Source organism: Myotis brandtii, unplaced genomic scaffold (genome assembly GCF_000412655.1).
Source record: "Myotis brandtii unplaced genomic scaffold, ASM41265v1 scaffold403, whole genome shotgun sequence".
Lineage (NCBI taxonomy): Eukaryota > Metazoa > Chordata > Mammalia > Chiroptera > Vespertilionidae > Myotis > Myotis brandtii.
The window spans coordinates 665,203-679,129 of NW_005365474.1; the positions used below are offsets into that span (position 1 = coordinate 665,203).

General features: G+C 43.6%; 1 protein-coding gene across 1 annotated transcript in view; it reads left to right on the top strand.

The window, feature by feature from the left end:
* Nucleotides 1–9,323, top strand: part of LOC102243373 (zinc finger protein 268-like) — a 9,888-nt gene extending 565 nt beyond the window's left edge. The window contains 6 exon segments of the mRNA XM_014545358.1: nucleotides 1,210–1,410; nucleotides 2,709–2,835; nucleotides 3,133–3,225; nucleotides 6,807–8,115; nucleotides 8,117–8,957; nucleotides 8,959–9,323. Coding sequence (XP_014400844.1) covers nucleotides 1,210–1,410; nucleotides 2,709–2,835; nucleotides 3,133–3,225; nucleotides 6,807–8,115; nucleotides 8,117–8,957; nucleotides 8,959–9,210 — 2,823 coding nt within the window. The 3' untranslated portion in view covers nucleotides 9,211–9,323.
* The last annotated feature ends 4,604 nt before the right edge of the window (nucleotides 9,324–13,927 follow it).

Below are 13,927 nucleotides of genomic sequence, written 5' to 3' on the forward strand. Positions count from 1 at the left end.
GCCGAGCAGGCGCTGGACCCCGGCAGCGCGTCCTGGGCGCAGGGAGGGACCGCACCGGATTTCATGGCGCTCGGAAGCCTGTGCGAGTGAAACAGGAGTTTCAGACAAGCCTTGCTTTCATCCCTTCGCCATATTTCTCTCTTCTGGAGGTAACCAGTTTGATAGTTTGTAGTTCATCCTTTCAGTGATTCTTTTGGAATGATAAGCAGACAGACACACACACCTGACCTGACTCATTGCTAAGCTTTGTCGGGAAGCCTTTTTTTCTGCCCTGAGCCATTTCCTGGAGTTCAACATGCCTTGTCTCACACGTACATCTTGGATTTTGTTTTTAAGAAATTTTTTGGAATAAGCTTCCTCTGCACACTTCCTTTTTTATCTCCTCCCGCCCCCGCACCGTCTCCGATGATTCCTTAGATCCCCTTGTTCTCACAGGCCCACGGCGCTGGTGGGCCACTGGAGCTCGGAGCCTGGGAAGGGGCTCAGACTCCACTCCAGGGAGGTGCTCCCAGTTGGGGATGAACAGTTACTGGTGACGTTGGCGATCTGCAGGGTGTGGCCCATCACGAATCTTCCCTCATTTCCCACATTTCCTCTGCGGGGAGCTGCCCTCTGCATTTGGGTCACATCTGCCTGTCTCCCAGGTTTGTGAGGCCTGTCCCCTAGGTTTTGTGTGTGATAGATGTCTGGGCTTTTGCTTTTACTATTCTGGTAGGTCTCCTATTTCTATTGGGAGTTTTGGGGGAGATTAAATAACCCCACTGGTACTGACCTCACCCTACTCTCAGTGGCTTAACTACAAAGAGGAACAATCAGTGGGAGAGGTTAAGTGAATTTGTTCATGGACATAGAAATAGTGAGAGAAGGAGCTCTAACTGAAACCGGCTCTTCAGTCAGAACCTACTGCTGGTGTAAGCTGCTAAACAGGGTTTTCTTCTGAGCACCTGGCGTCAGTTCTTACGTAAGTGGCTGCCCGAAGGGGTGGAACTCTCAGGTGCTCATCGTGCTTGTGGGGTTCCTGGGGCCTTTGTAGTCTGGGGTGGGGGGACTGTCGTCATTGTGTTGGGTTTCCCATTTTAATTTCTCTGGCTTCTGCCCCTCAGCAGCCCTGACCGCAGTCTGCAGAGCACCCAGCCTGACCTGCAAACATGTTTTGCTGGGGCCCATAGGATACGTGCTCCCTAAAGTGGTTTGCTCTTGAGTCCACAGGTCCCACCCCTGCAGGATGGCGACAGTTCAGGCAATAGGGTCCGAAAGCGCAAAGGTCAGGCTCCCATTGTGGGTCTGGGGACCCCTGACCAGAGGCCTCTCCCTGGAGGACCCCAGCAGAGGCACAAGAGCCACAGGACAGAGCAGACCCTCGAGTGGCGGTTTATTTCCCAGGAACAGCGGGAAACCACAGAGTTCCAGGTGAGTTGCTTGTTTATAGATTCCGACTTCTTTATTTCATTCATTTATTTACTTTTTTGCTGGGGAGGGGGATGTGATTCTTAACTTCAAGGGTTAAGTTAATCACTCCTCAGTTCGTGGCCTGCTTATCATTCCAGTTCCTATCTACCTTTATTTACAGATTTCCTGATTTCTCCATATTCAGTTTCCATCTTTTTCACCCCCTAACATTATTTTTAATTGACATTCTTTTGTTGATGTGTTTATAACATGTGCATTATTATTGCTGTGAATGTCTTTCCATTTCACGTCGGCGTGTGCATGCATACCTTGCTGCGGTGCTTGTATTTGTCAGCGAACGCTTGTTCATGAGGCACCTATGCTCCTGTGTTCGTCTACTCGGCTGCTGGCAGCAGGGTTGGTGCGTCCATGTGCCTCACACACCCAGCAGCACCGACTTTGTCTTTAGAAAGTGTGATTATAATATGTCTCCATGGGTTTTGTAGTCTTTGGAGTCCTTTGGCATTGTCAGGTGTTTTTTCTTTTTAATTTTAGCCATTCTAATAGGTGTGTAATGGTATCTCGTTGTTTTAACGTGTAATTTCTTAATGGTAATATGATGTTGAGCATTTTAATATGCTTATTTCCCATTCATGTGTTTTCATCTTCAGATCTTTCGCCCCACAGACTGGCCACTACTTAGAGCTCTCGCCTTTTGATTCCCCTGAGTTACTAAGGTACCTTCTCTCACAGTGGTCACTTCTGTAGAGCCCTTCCCGTGACTCCCCCAGACATTTATAAGCAGCATTGCTCTCCTCTTCCTCTGTGCCCATCCTGTACTCTCTATTTTATTTACGCCCTGTTTTATTTGTATGTATTTAACTCTGCACTGCTGAATGCTTCTTGCAAGCAGGACTGTATATCAAAGGCACCTAGTTGAATAGCTAGCACCTACAGGCCAGTAACTGTTGCAGAAGTAGAGTGACCAACCATCCATGTTTGTTTCAGCTTCTTTGACTCCCAGTTGCATTTATATACGTTCACCTTTGATTTCCTAAGCATTGCCGAGCAGTTGTGGGCAGGACTCTGTTTGCACACTGTGACATCACCTGCAGCTCAGTAAGGACCTGGCACCTGATATTGTCATGTCTTGAGTGAAAGGCTGACTAATATAGTGCATATTGATGAGGAGGTTTTCAATAATTTTTTACTCTTGTCACAAAGTGAAATGTAATTCATGAAATCTCTAGGTAAGCAGTCTGTTGTTTCCCCCAAACTCAGTCAGATCATCTGAGATTGTAGGGAACCTGGTGTTTCAGAGGCCGCTGTCGTTCCTGGACGTGTGTGTGCACTTTACCTGGGAAGAGATGCAGCTGCTGGACCCCGCGCAGAAGCACCTGCACAGGAGTGTGATGTTGGAGAATTACAGCAACCTGGTGTCTGTGGGTAAGTGCTGCCGCCCTGAGAGGAATGTGTGTGGTCTCCAGGCTACTTCTTTGTCGCTGAAAGCTGGGAAGTGGGGAGTGGGGCTTTTGTAAAGACGTAGTGATTTTAAACTTCTGGTCAGAGGCCAGGTTTTCTTCGTCTCCCTTTGTCATCAGATGATGCTAGTGGAATGTCTTTATTTAGCCAAAGTACAAAAGGGCCGCTTCCTCATGCTGCCTCTTAACTGAACCGTCCCCTCCTTCAGCATCCCTGAATCCTGGTGGCTTCGGTCTAAATTGTCTGATTCTCCATTCGCAGGGTATCAACACACCAAACCTGACATCATCCTCCAGTTGGAACAAGAAGAGCTGCGTGTGGTGCAGGACCGAATTCTAAGCCACAGCCATCCAGGTGAGCGATCAGGACATTTAGATTTTTGCATTTTTATTTGGAATTGGTGTGAATTCTGAAGTGATGTGCACCTCATGTTTGTGCTTCTTGTCTCAGCTGTACCCATTCTCTCATACTTACTCTCCTCTCTGTCTTTCTCAGTCTTCCTGCTTTCCCATCTAGCAGACACACTTCTTTATGCATCTAAGCAGCTTCTCCTTGATATAACTTGATATAATGTTCACATCCCTTCTCCTTCCTTTCTTTTTTTAAAATGTATTTTAAAATCCCTTAAGCTTATCTTCCACAGCAGTCCCAACTTCCTTCTCCCTGCAACCACCCCTCCATGCTTCTCCATGCTGATCACTGATGTTACCACTGTCCTTGCCAAGTGCATTTCTGCATCAGTTGATAGTGTCCGTTTTCCCGCCTGCAGCCTTCCCCCCCTGTACCCCCTGCACCCACTGTCACAATGCACAGCGATGGGATGATTCTCCTCATACTTCATGGACTTCTCTTTCTGTTCCTTCCTAGTCCAAAGGGGTATTTTTTTTTAGATTCATCACTTTCCTCATATAGTGTAACTATAAAAAGACTTCTGTTCTAAAGACTTAAGCTCTTTATTCTCTTTTGGTGATGACAGTTCATCCCTCTTTCATCTGCCCTTCAGTACTGGGTGTGCTTGGTCCACAGGGCATCCTCCTGCCAGTGCCACTCCCTTATCTCGTTTTTAGAAACTAGAATTGTCTCTCCCACTGCCCGCAGCCACATCCCACGTCTCCCACGCGTCTGACTGTTGCTGGTGCGTTCGGCTACGCTTCTGGCTCTTCCTGGTGCTGGGAGTCCGCTTCCTCCTGCACGTGCAGTTCTCCTCACTGGTTTTACTAGGTCTCTTAGTACTTTGGTCCTTTAAAGAAGAGGTCCCCCATGTTTTCACTTTACACCCACAAGGCCAACATTGTTTCATTTCTTGTATTTTTTTTTACTGATTAGTCAAGTTTATTCAATTATCCTTTTTATGTTATTTATTTTTTTGTTTGTTTGTTAATCTCCACCCCAGGATATTTTTTCCATTGATGATTTTTAGAGTGGAACGGAGGGAGAGGGGTGATAGAGACACACACACATTGGTAGGTTGCCTCGTGCACATGCCCCGACTGGGCTAGAGATCTAACCTGCAACCCAGGTATGTGTCCTTGACTGAGAATTGCACCAGCGACACTTCAGTGCATGGGCTAAAATTCTAACCACTGAGCACACTAGCCAGGGCTATGTGAATTCTTTTGTTGTTGTTGTTAATCCTCACCCATAGATATTTTTATTCTCTTTTAAAAAAAATTTTTTTTTATTGATTTGAGAGAGGAAGGGAGAGGGAGAGAGAATCACCGATTGGCTGCACGCCTGTTGGGTGCACAGGTCCTTTATCCTGCTCGACTACGCCAACTGTTGGATCCGAGCCCCTCTTCCAGGAACTGGACCTCTTCGGACACCAGTCATTTGACAGAGAAGCCATGAGAAGTTGTGGGTATAAGGGATTCTATATTGTAGCCCAAGTAGCATTGCTACTGTAGGAGCCATTAGACAAAACAGTTCTTCAAAGCAAAGTCCCATACAGTAGCCGCACACTGGCTGGGTCACAATACATCTTTCCCACACAGCAGCAGCAGCCTCCAACATAGGAGCTATACGGGAGCCTCACACAGCAGCCATTATTAGAGCAACAGCCTCCCCAAGTGGCTGTACACTGGCTGGTCAGTAACGTACTTTATACTAAGTTGGACAAAAGAGGCTTCTTTCTAAATAGTGACACCACTATTTTGGGTTGTAGAATGGCATGCTTGCTCAGTGTACATAGTCACAGTATTGTGTCCTTGCTCTTGCACCTGCATATAGCAACTTATCTTTGAGCACTCCAGTTAGGATTTCCACGCTCAGATTAGTCTTGAACATCCGGCATACTCTGGACAGGGTTCCCACAACACCCCACACTGGGGATCGAGCCTGAAACCTGGACATGTGCCCTTACTGGGAATCGAACCATGATCTCCTTGTTCATAGGTCAAAGTTCAAACACTGAGCCACACCAGCAGGGTGAGGACATGTTTTTTTTGTTTTTTGTGTTTTTTAAAAATATATTTTATTGTTTTTTTTTTATAGAGAAGAAGGGAGAGTGATAGAGAGTTAGAAACATTGATCAGCTGCCTCCTGCATGCCCCTTACTGGGGATGTGCCCACAACCAAGGTATATGCCCTTGACCGGAATCGAACCTGTGACCCTTCAGTCCGCAGGCTGACGCTCTATCCACTGAGTCAAACTGGTTAGGGCAAGACATGCTTTAATTGGTTTTAGAGAAAGAGGAAGGGAAAGAGAGACGGAGAAACATCAATATGAGAATGATACATCAACCGGTTGCCTCTCACATGTGCCTGACTGGGGATCGAACCTGCAACCTGGGTATGTGCCCTGACCGGGAATCCAACCTGAGACCTTTCAGCATATAAGGATGACACTCCATTCAATCAAGCCACACTGGCTGCAGCTTTTTGTTTGTTTGTTTTTCTGGGATGAGAGCTTGTACTAGCTTTTTCCTGTGCTCGCTGTTCTGAAACATCATGATGATGCTTCTTGTGTGCTTATTTTCTTAAATTTGCATATTTATTGGAACTTTAGTCACAAGAAGACTGTAAACTAGTTGCAATGTTTTCTGCTTCTTCTCCTGAGCTTTCTAGTGTTGTAAGTATGCAACTATTGTTTATTAAACTAGAGACCTGATGCTGAAATTCATGCAAGAGTAGGCTTTCCTTCCCCCGGCTGCCGGCACTGGCTTCCCTCTGGCACCCGGGACCCAGACTTCCCTCACAGCCCTGGCGTCATCCAGAAAGTCGTCTAGAAGGTTGTCCAGAAGGATGTCTGGTCTAATTAGCATATCAAGCTTTTATTATTATTGATCATTCTAATGATTAGAGATTTCATCTATTCTCTTTATGTTTTGCTCATTTTTCCTTTTGCCTTTTTTGGCTTGTTTACCCACTGCGCAAACCTTTTAAACTGAAAACAATCTTTAATTATTTTCAGTTGCCTATTCCTGTCTTTATTTTTAGTTTTCCTTTGTTTTCCCCAGTGCCCAGGAGTTTGGGGATATTTACACTTCATATTTTACTTAGTTTCTGTTGCAATATCTGAAACTAAAACAATAACCTGATGGGCATGGCACTTTAAGGCAATTTTATGCTATACCATGGTCATGTTTTTATTTATAACACTAGAGGCCCGTTGCACGAAGATTCTCGCAATAGGCCTTCCTTCCCCTGGCTGCCGGCACCAGTTTTCCTCCGGCACCCAGGACCCAGGCCTTTGGTCTGGCTGCAGCGGAGAAGCCAAGTCTCGAGGCTAGGCTTCTCTTCTGCGGCTGCAGCGGAGAAACCAAGCCTCTTCAGTCTTTAAGTCATCTTCAGTCTTCGCTCCGTGCCTGTGTATGCAAAGTAACCGCCATCTTTGTTGGGTTAATTTGCATACTCATTCTGATTGGCTTTTGGGCATAGTGGAGTGATGACCAATTTACATATTTCTCTCTTATTAATGTAGATATTTTTATTTCTAGACAAAGTATGGGAGTTTGATAATCACATGGAATGGTATCAGGAAAATCAAGGCAAGCTGGGAAATATGGCAAAATACTATGACTGTACTGCCTTTGGGAAACTATGTCTTCTTACTACAAATTGTGGTTTTTTAAGACAAAATCTTTATAAATTTGGCACACATGGGAAGAGTTTGAAATATAATATAGACTTCAGTATTAATTATGCTGGAAAGAATCCTAATGGGTTTTATGCACAAAGGGAATCAACCCTCCATTCTGAACATGAACAGACTCTTCTTGGAATAAAATACTGTGAAAGTAATGAACCTGGAAAATTTGTCAACAAAAAGTCACAACTCATGTGCCCACAAATCTATGTGGAAGGTAAATCCTTTGAATTCAGTTACTGTGGGAAGGTCTTCAGTAGCAAGTCATACCTTGTAGTGCATCAGCAAACTCATGCAGAGGAGAGGGCTTACAAGGGTGATGTATGTGAGAAAGACTTCAGCAGTAAGTCCTACCTCATTCAATATCAGCAAAATCATACAGGAGAGAAATCACATGAATGTAATGAATGTGGGAAAACTTTCCGGTTCAATTCACAATTTGCTATACATCAGAGAGTTCACACAGGTGAGAATCATCATGAATGCTGTGCATGTGGAAACGTCTTCAGTAGGAAAGACCAGCTTGTTTCACACCAGAGAACTCATTCAGCACAGAAACCTTATGGTTGTAATGACTGTGGGAAAGCTTTTGGGTTGAACTCACAGCTCATTATACACCAAAGAATTCATACAGGAGAGAAACCCTATGAATGCAGTGAATGTCAGAAAGCCTTTCATACAAAGTCAAACCTTCCGGTACATCAGAGAACCCATACAGGGGAGAAACCTTATGGTTGTAGTGAGTGTGGGAAAGCCTTTACTTTCAAATCACAGCTCATTGTCCATCAGGGGCTTCACACAGGAGTAAAGCCCCATGGGTGCATTCAGGGTGGGAAAGCTTTCAGCTTGAAGTCACAGCTTATTGTACATCAGAGAAGTCACACAGTAATTAAACCTTATGTGTGCAATGAATGTGACAAAGCTTTTAGGAGCAAGTCATACCTCATTATACATATGAAGTCTCATACAGGAGAGAAACGTCATGAATGCAGTGAATGTGGGAAATCCTTCAGTTTCAATTCACAACTCATTATACATCAGAGGATCCACACAGGAGAGAGCCTGTGTGAATGCCACAAATGTGGGAAAGTTTTTAATCGTAAGTATCAGCTCATTTCACACCGTAGAACTCATGCAGGGGAGAAGCCTTATGAATGCAATCTGTGGAAAAACTTTTGGTTTGAAGTCACAGCTCATTATACATCAAAGAATTCATACAGGAGAGAATCCCTTTGAATGCAGTGACTGTCTGAAGGCCTTTAATACAAAGTCAAACCTTATTGTACATCAGAGAACCCATACAGGGTAGAAGCCCTATGGTTGTAGTGAATGTGGGAAAATCTTTACTTTCAAGTCACAACTTACTGTACATCAGGGAACACACACTGGGGTAAAACCATATGGATGTAACCAGTGTGGGAAAGCCTTTAGTTTGAAGTCACAACTCATTGTACACAAGAGAAGTCACACAGATGTGAAACCCTATGGATGCAGTGAATGTGGTAAAGCTTTCAAGAGTAAGTCATACCTCATTATACATATGAGGACTCATACAGTAGAGAAACTACATGACTGCAATGAATGTGGGAAATCCTTCAGTTTCAATTCACAACTCATTGTACACCAGAGAATTCACACAGGAGAAAATTTGTATTAATGCAGTGAATGTAGGAAAGCTTTTAATAGGAAAGATCAGCTCATTTCACATCTGAGAAATCATGCAGGAAAAAAACCTTATGGGTGCAGTGAATGTGGGAAGACCTTTAGTAGCAAGTCATACCTCATTATACACATGAGAACTCATTTGGGAGAAAAACCATATCAATGTACTAAATATGGAAAAGCCTTCATTTGGAAGTCACTACTCATTGTGCATGAATGAGCCCATGCAGGGGAAGATCTTTGTAAATGCAGTCAGTGTGAGAAATCCTTCAGTGGAAAGTTACGACTCATTGTACATCAAAGAATGCATGCAAAAGAGAAACCCTATGAATGCAGTGAACGTGAAAAAGGCATTCATTAGGAAATCCCAGCTCATTGTACATCACAGAACTCACTCAGGAGAGAAACCCTATGGATGTAATGATTGTGGAAAAACTTTCTCTCAGAAATCAATTCTCAGTGCACATCAGAGGACTCATACAGGAGAGAAACCCTGTAAATGCACTGAATGTGGGAAAGCCTTTTGTTAGAAGTCACAACTGATTATGCATCAGAGAATTCATGCAGGTGAGAGAGAAAAATTGATGAATTAAAAGTGAGAAACTTTCAAAAGTCTATTCAAATCGAAGAGAAACTATAAATGAAATCATCCCATGCACCGCAAAACTTATACTGAATGGAAACTTTATGAAGGCACAGCATGTGGAAGGGCATGCACAGAAAGCTGTTTTTACATCTAAAAAAACATCAGTGCATACACACAGAAACTCCATGAGTTTGGTGAACCCTACAAATATTCTCAGTTGTAGGTCATACCTTCCTATAATTTTATACAGCTGTGGAACCATATGAATGAAATGAATGTGGGACAGTCGGTTTTTAGATATGATAAACTTCTCTGAGGAAATTTCATAAATGAACATCAAATACACTCATTTGAAATTCATAACTTATTAAACAGGAACATTTATTAATGATAGAAAAATTCTACTCTTCATTGCAAAATTCTTAAATGCAACCTTTTGCTGGAATAAAATGACTTACTAAAATACCTGTTAGTAGTAGAAACCACATATATGTTATTTGTTTCCTTTATAAGTGGGTCCAGCAGATACCTCTTTTGTTATATACATCGACATGGTGTACATTTATTTTTAAAATATATGTATATTGATCCCTAGAGGAAGGGAGAGGGAGAGAGGGAAACAATGATGAGGGAGAATCATTGATTGGCTTCCTCCTGCATGCCCCCAACTGGGGATTGAGCCAGACTTCCTAGTTCATAGGTCAGTGCTCCACCACTGAGCCACACTGGCCAGACTGGTGTATATTTCTAACTGGTTAGATTATCCTGATGTCTTTAGGATTCCTAATTCCAGACTGTATGTGCACTCATGATGGGATCCTCATTCAAGGTGCAATGGCAAAGAATTGACCTTCTCACCTAAGTAGGCTGAAGTACTTGGGACTTCAAGTTTTTAATGGACGCCTACAGAAAATCAAGTTTGAGTTTTTTTGTGTTTTTTTTTTCCTGGCAGCATCTTCCAATTGTTAATTAGTTCTTTCTATATCAATTACCCAGTATAGCTTGAGGTACAGACAATTTTTTAAAAAATATATATTTTGTATTGATTTTTTACAGAGAAGAAGGGAGAGGGATAGAGAGTTAGAAACATCGATGAGGGAGATCGATCAGCTGCCTCCTGCACGCCCCCTAGTGGGGATGTGCCCACAACCAAGATACATGCCCTTGACCGGAATCGAACCTGGGGCCCTTCAATCCGCAGGCCGACGCTCTATCCACTGAGCCAAACCGGTTCGGCATGGTACAGACACTTTTAATTCTAGTTCAACTGCCTTTATTTTAGCTATGTGTCATTTTTGTAATACATGTAAGTAATTTTGAAATATGTATGTATAGTTGTAGAGTCAGGGTATTGGTAAATTATTCTACCAGTTGCTTATTTACAAAGTCTGTTTTCTTTACAACCTCACCAATTTGCTTATTGGACTGAGCATTAATCTGAAAGTGTTGGGTCCCTGGCAAATAGATTAGGACTGTCTTGGAGGAATATGAGGATTCAAAACTATAAAGATTTCTGAAGCACCCTCCACCTTGTACTCTTTACTTCAGGAGGGAATTCATCTCTTACCCCTCTAAAAGTTGTTTCTTCCTTAAAAGAGGTATTTAATAATTTCTGAATGACTAATCCTTATTGTATTCAGCTCATTATACAGGATACAATCTCAAGATACCTAGGATGAAGCATGATGATTCACAGAAGGGAAAGGAAAACTTGGATAAAGAAAGAATTTCAGATATTTGCTAAAGGATGCCCCAGAAATCCTTAGAAATACCATGACTGTTTTTTTGTCATTGATGTTCCACTGAAGATACACACACAGTAAGAATAAGCACCTAAGGGAAAGTCTACATTCAATTTACTATTACCCAGGGTCACTTAGAATTTAAAAGTTACTGTATTGTGTGATGCAAATCCACATACAACCAAGAGGATGGTAATCCAATCGTGTGGGAAAGGATAGTGCTGGATTTTGTTTGAAGCTTAAAAGCAATGGAAAACTTACCAGACAAATGAAACTTAACAGAATGATTCTATGTACAACCATTAAACAAAATTGAATTTCTGTTAAAAAATCTAATCTCTGGTGTGGGAATCTATCTAATCCTTCCAACCTAGCCTATAATAGTTCATAATTTTCAAAAAAGTTCAAGGAAAGTTAATTCCAACATTTAACAAGATTTCCCAGTAAATAGACGTTGGGGGAAGGAGAGAATGACTTGCAAGTCATATGAGCATAGATTTAAGAGTCCCAAATGGAATAACAAAATGCATGTGATGGTGTACATTTTTTAAAAGCCATGTCCCTGTGAAATGTAGCAGACCATTGGTAGTGTCCACTGCCACCAGAATCACTGGTTTTCCTAATGGCAGTGTCGGTTGCGGAAAAGCTACATTTCTCCATTTTCTTTGTAATGAAGTGTAATCATGCTGCTGAACTCCGAGTAATGATATGGCAGTACAAGTTGCTGAGCGGGTCTAATGGGAAGGTTCTTTAGCAGGAAAACAAACACCTGGGAAAAGCCCCCTAGGGTCTTTTCATCTTTCCTCTTCAATATGCAGCACATCATGGTTTGGGTTTCCGTAGCCATCCTAGCACCTGAATTCATCCTGAAGAGGGACGCCACCTCCAGAATGCAATGGAGAGTGACTGCCCATCTGATTTTGGTGGAGCTGCTATAGGCACCCTAGACTACCAACATCTGGGTATGTTTTACACAAAAGAGAAAACTGTATTTTTTGGGGGGAGGAGAGAGAATTGGTTCTCTTATATGCAGCTGAATGTGATCCTAATTGAAACACATTAGGATGTTTTGAAGACAATATCAGAAAATCATTTCGTGAAAATAACCACACTCCCAGATAAAAGAAAAGCCCTATGATTATCTCAACATGTACAGATAATTCAATTGATGGAATGTAATAATCATACATATTTTAAAATACGAATTAAGAAATGAACTCCTTTAACCCCTTCAAGAAGTATGTCATACTTAATGGTTAAACAATAGACATGCACCCTTAAATGTAGAAAATTACAAGGATGCTCATCACATTTATTGAACAACGTAATGGGAATTCTAGCCAAGGTGTGAAAACAAAAAGTTATAAGGAATTGTTGGTTATGTCAGAAACAGAAAATTTCCAATTTTTACAAATCAATCATGTTCTGGTTAAACCAACTGGGTAAGCTTCAAAAATAACAAAACAAAGAAACCCAAAGGAACAAAGCACTAGAAATGAAGGAACATTTTTTGTCAGCAAGGAGTTGGTGCTCTCATCCTGGGTGCAAGGGCAGGAAGAGGTGAGGTCCTGCGTAGACCAGTCGCCTTGGCTGGCGTGACGGCTTAGAAACCCAGAGAACCACACCACAGAGGCCTTTCCAGCCACTCTTTCCCCTGGGTCATCACGGGACCCTTAGGGATAGTGTGACAAGTATGACGTTGGCAGAGAAAGCGAAAAATGAAAGATTGGGCTGACTTCTAAGTGCAAGGCAGACGCTATCTGAGGGCAGGAAGGTGGACAGTGCAATAGTTGAAGGAAACCCATTCGAGGCGATCTGTACTTTTAGGCTGAGAGATGGGTAAAGGACCCAGAGAACACACCATCCCTTGCCTGTTGCTGCCCCACCCCCTCACGTATATGAAAACCACCCCAATGCACGTAGGGCTTTGCACTACAAAACATGGGAGAAGGCTCAGGAGAGCTAGGCCTTCACCAGGGCTGGGAGCTCAGAAGTCAGAACTGGAAAGCAAAGGGATCTCAGGTCCCAGAAAAGCACTCGGGCTGTGAGGCAGGGAGATCGAGCTCACGTTTTCCGAAAGCTGTTGGCTTCCCTGTGAGCACAAGCGGGTCGCAAACACGTCCAGGTTCAGGTCCCAGGCCCTGCTGAGGGAAACATCCTGCCCTCGGAATAGTTGAAAGGAGTGAACTAAATCTAACCTAAAACTGCAACAAAGTCCAGCAGTTTAAATACAGGTCAGACTGATTCTGTCTCACCCAGTCTCCTAATGTAACGCCTGACATTGAAAATATGTACCCTTTTCTGGAAATACCCAGGGCAAAGGAAGTTGTCAGAAATAGAGTCCTAATTCTAAAAGTACTATTTCACCAAAAATAAATCCTAACTCTGCCTGCACTTAACACTAAAGCTTAAAAATCACGAAAAAGTAGAGGTGAAAGAATTGCACTCTGGTGATAGTTGGACACATTTGTCCGTAACTTGGAGAACACATTTCAGCTGCCTGGATTGCTTCCAGATTTTTCACTTGAGCAAACGTTGAAGTGCTTGTCTTTGTGCCGAAGCCTTTTGCACAAGCTTGGAAGTCAGAGAACCTTCCTTCCAGTAACACCTGACCGCCCTTTGCTCTCTCCTGTCCAGACCGCCGTCCAGCGCGCTGGGCCCCACGGCTCTCTCGTTGTCACGGCACCGAGGACCGTGCCAAGAGGGGCCTTGGCATTCCGTGGTGCCCACCGCTGTGACCAGGGTCAGCGAGAGCCCCGGCGTGGGGGTGGGTGTCACTGGGCGCTGTCCCTGTGGCCTCGGGCTCTGGGTTTGAAAGGCGCGGTCACCCGAGGGGCAGGGAGCCAGTGTGGGTGCAGAAGGCAATCGGGGTGTCTGCCCCAAGCTGGGACCCGGGCAGGTTTTGCTCCAGGGTCCACCCACACCGGTAGCCTGGGGTCATCCAAGGGTCGCCGCTTCCTCCTGCCTCCGCCTCCGGGGCGT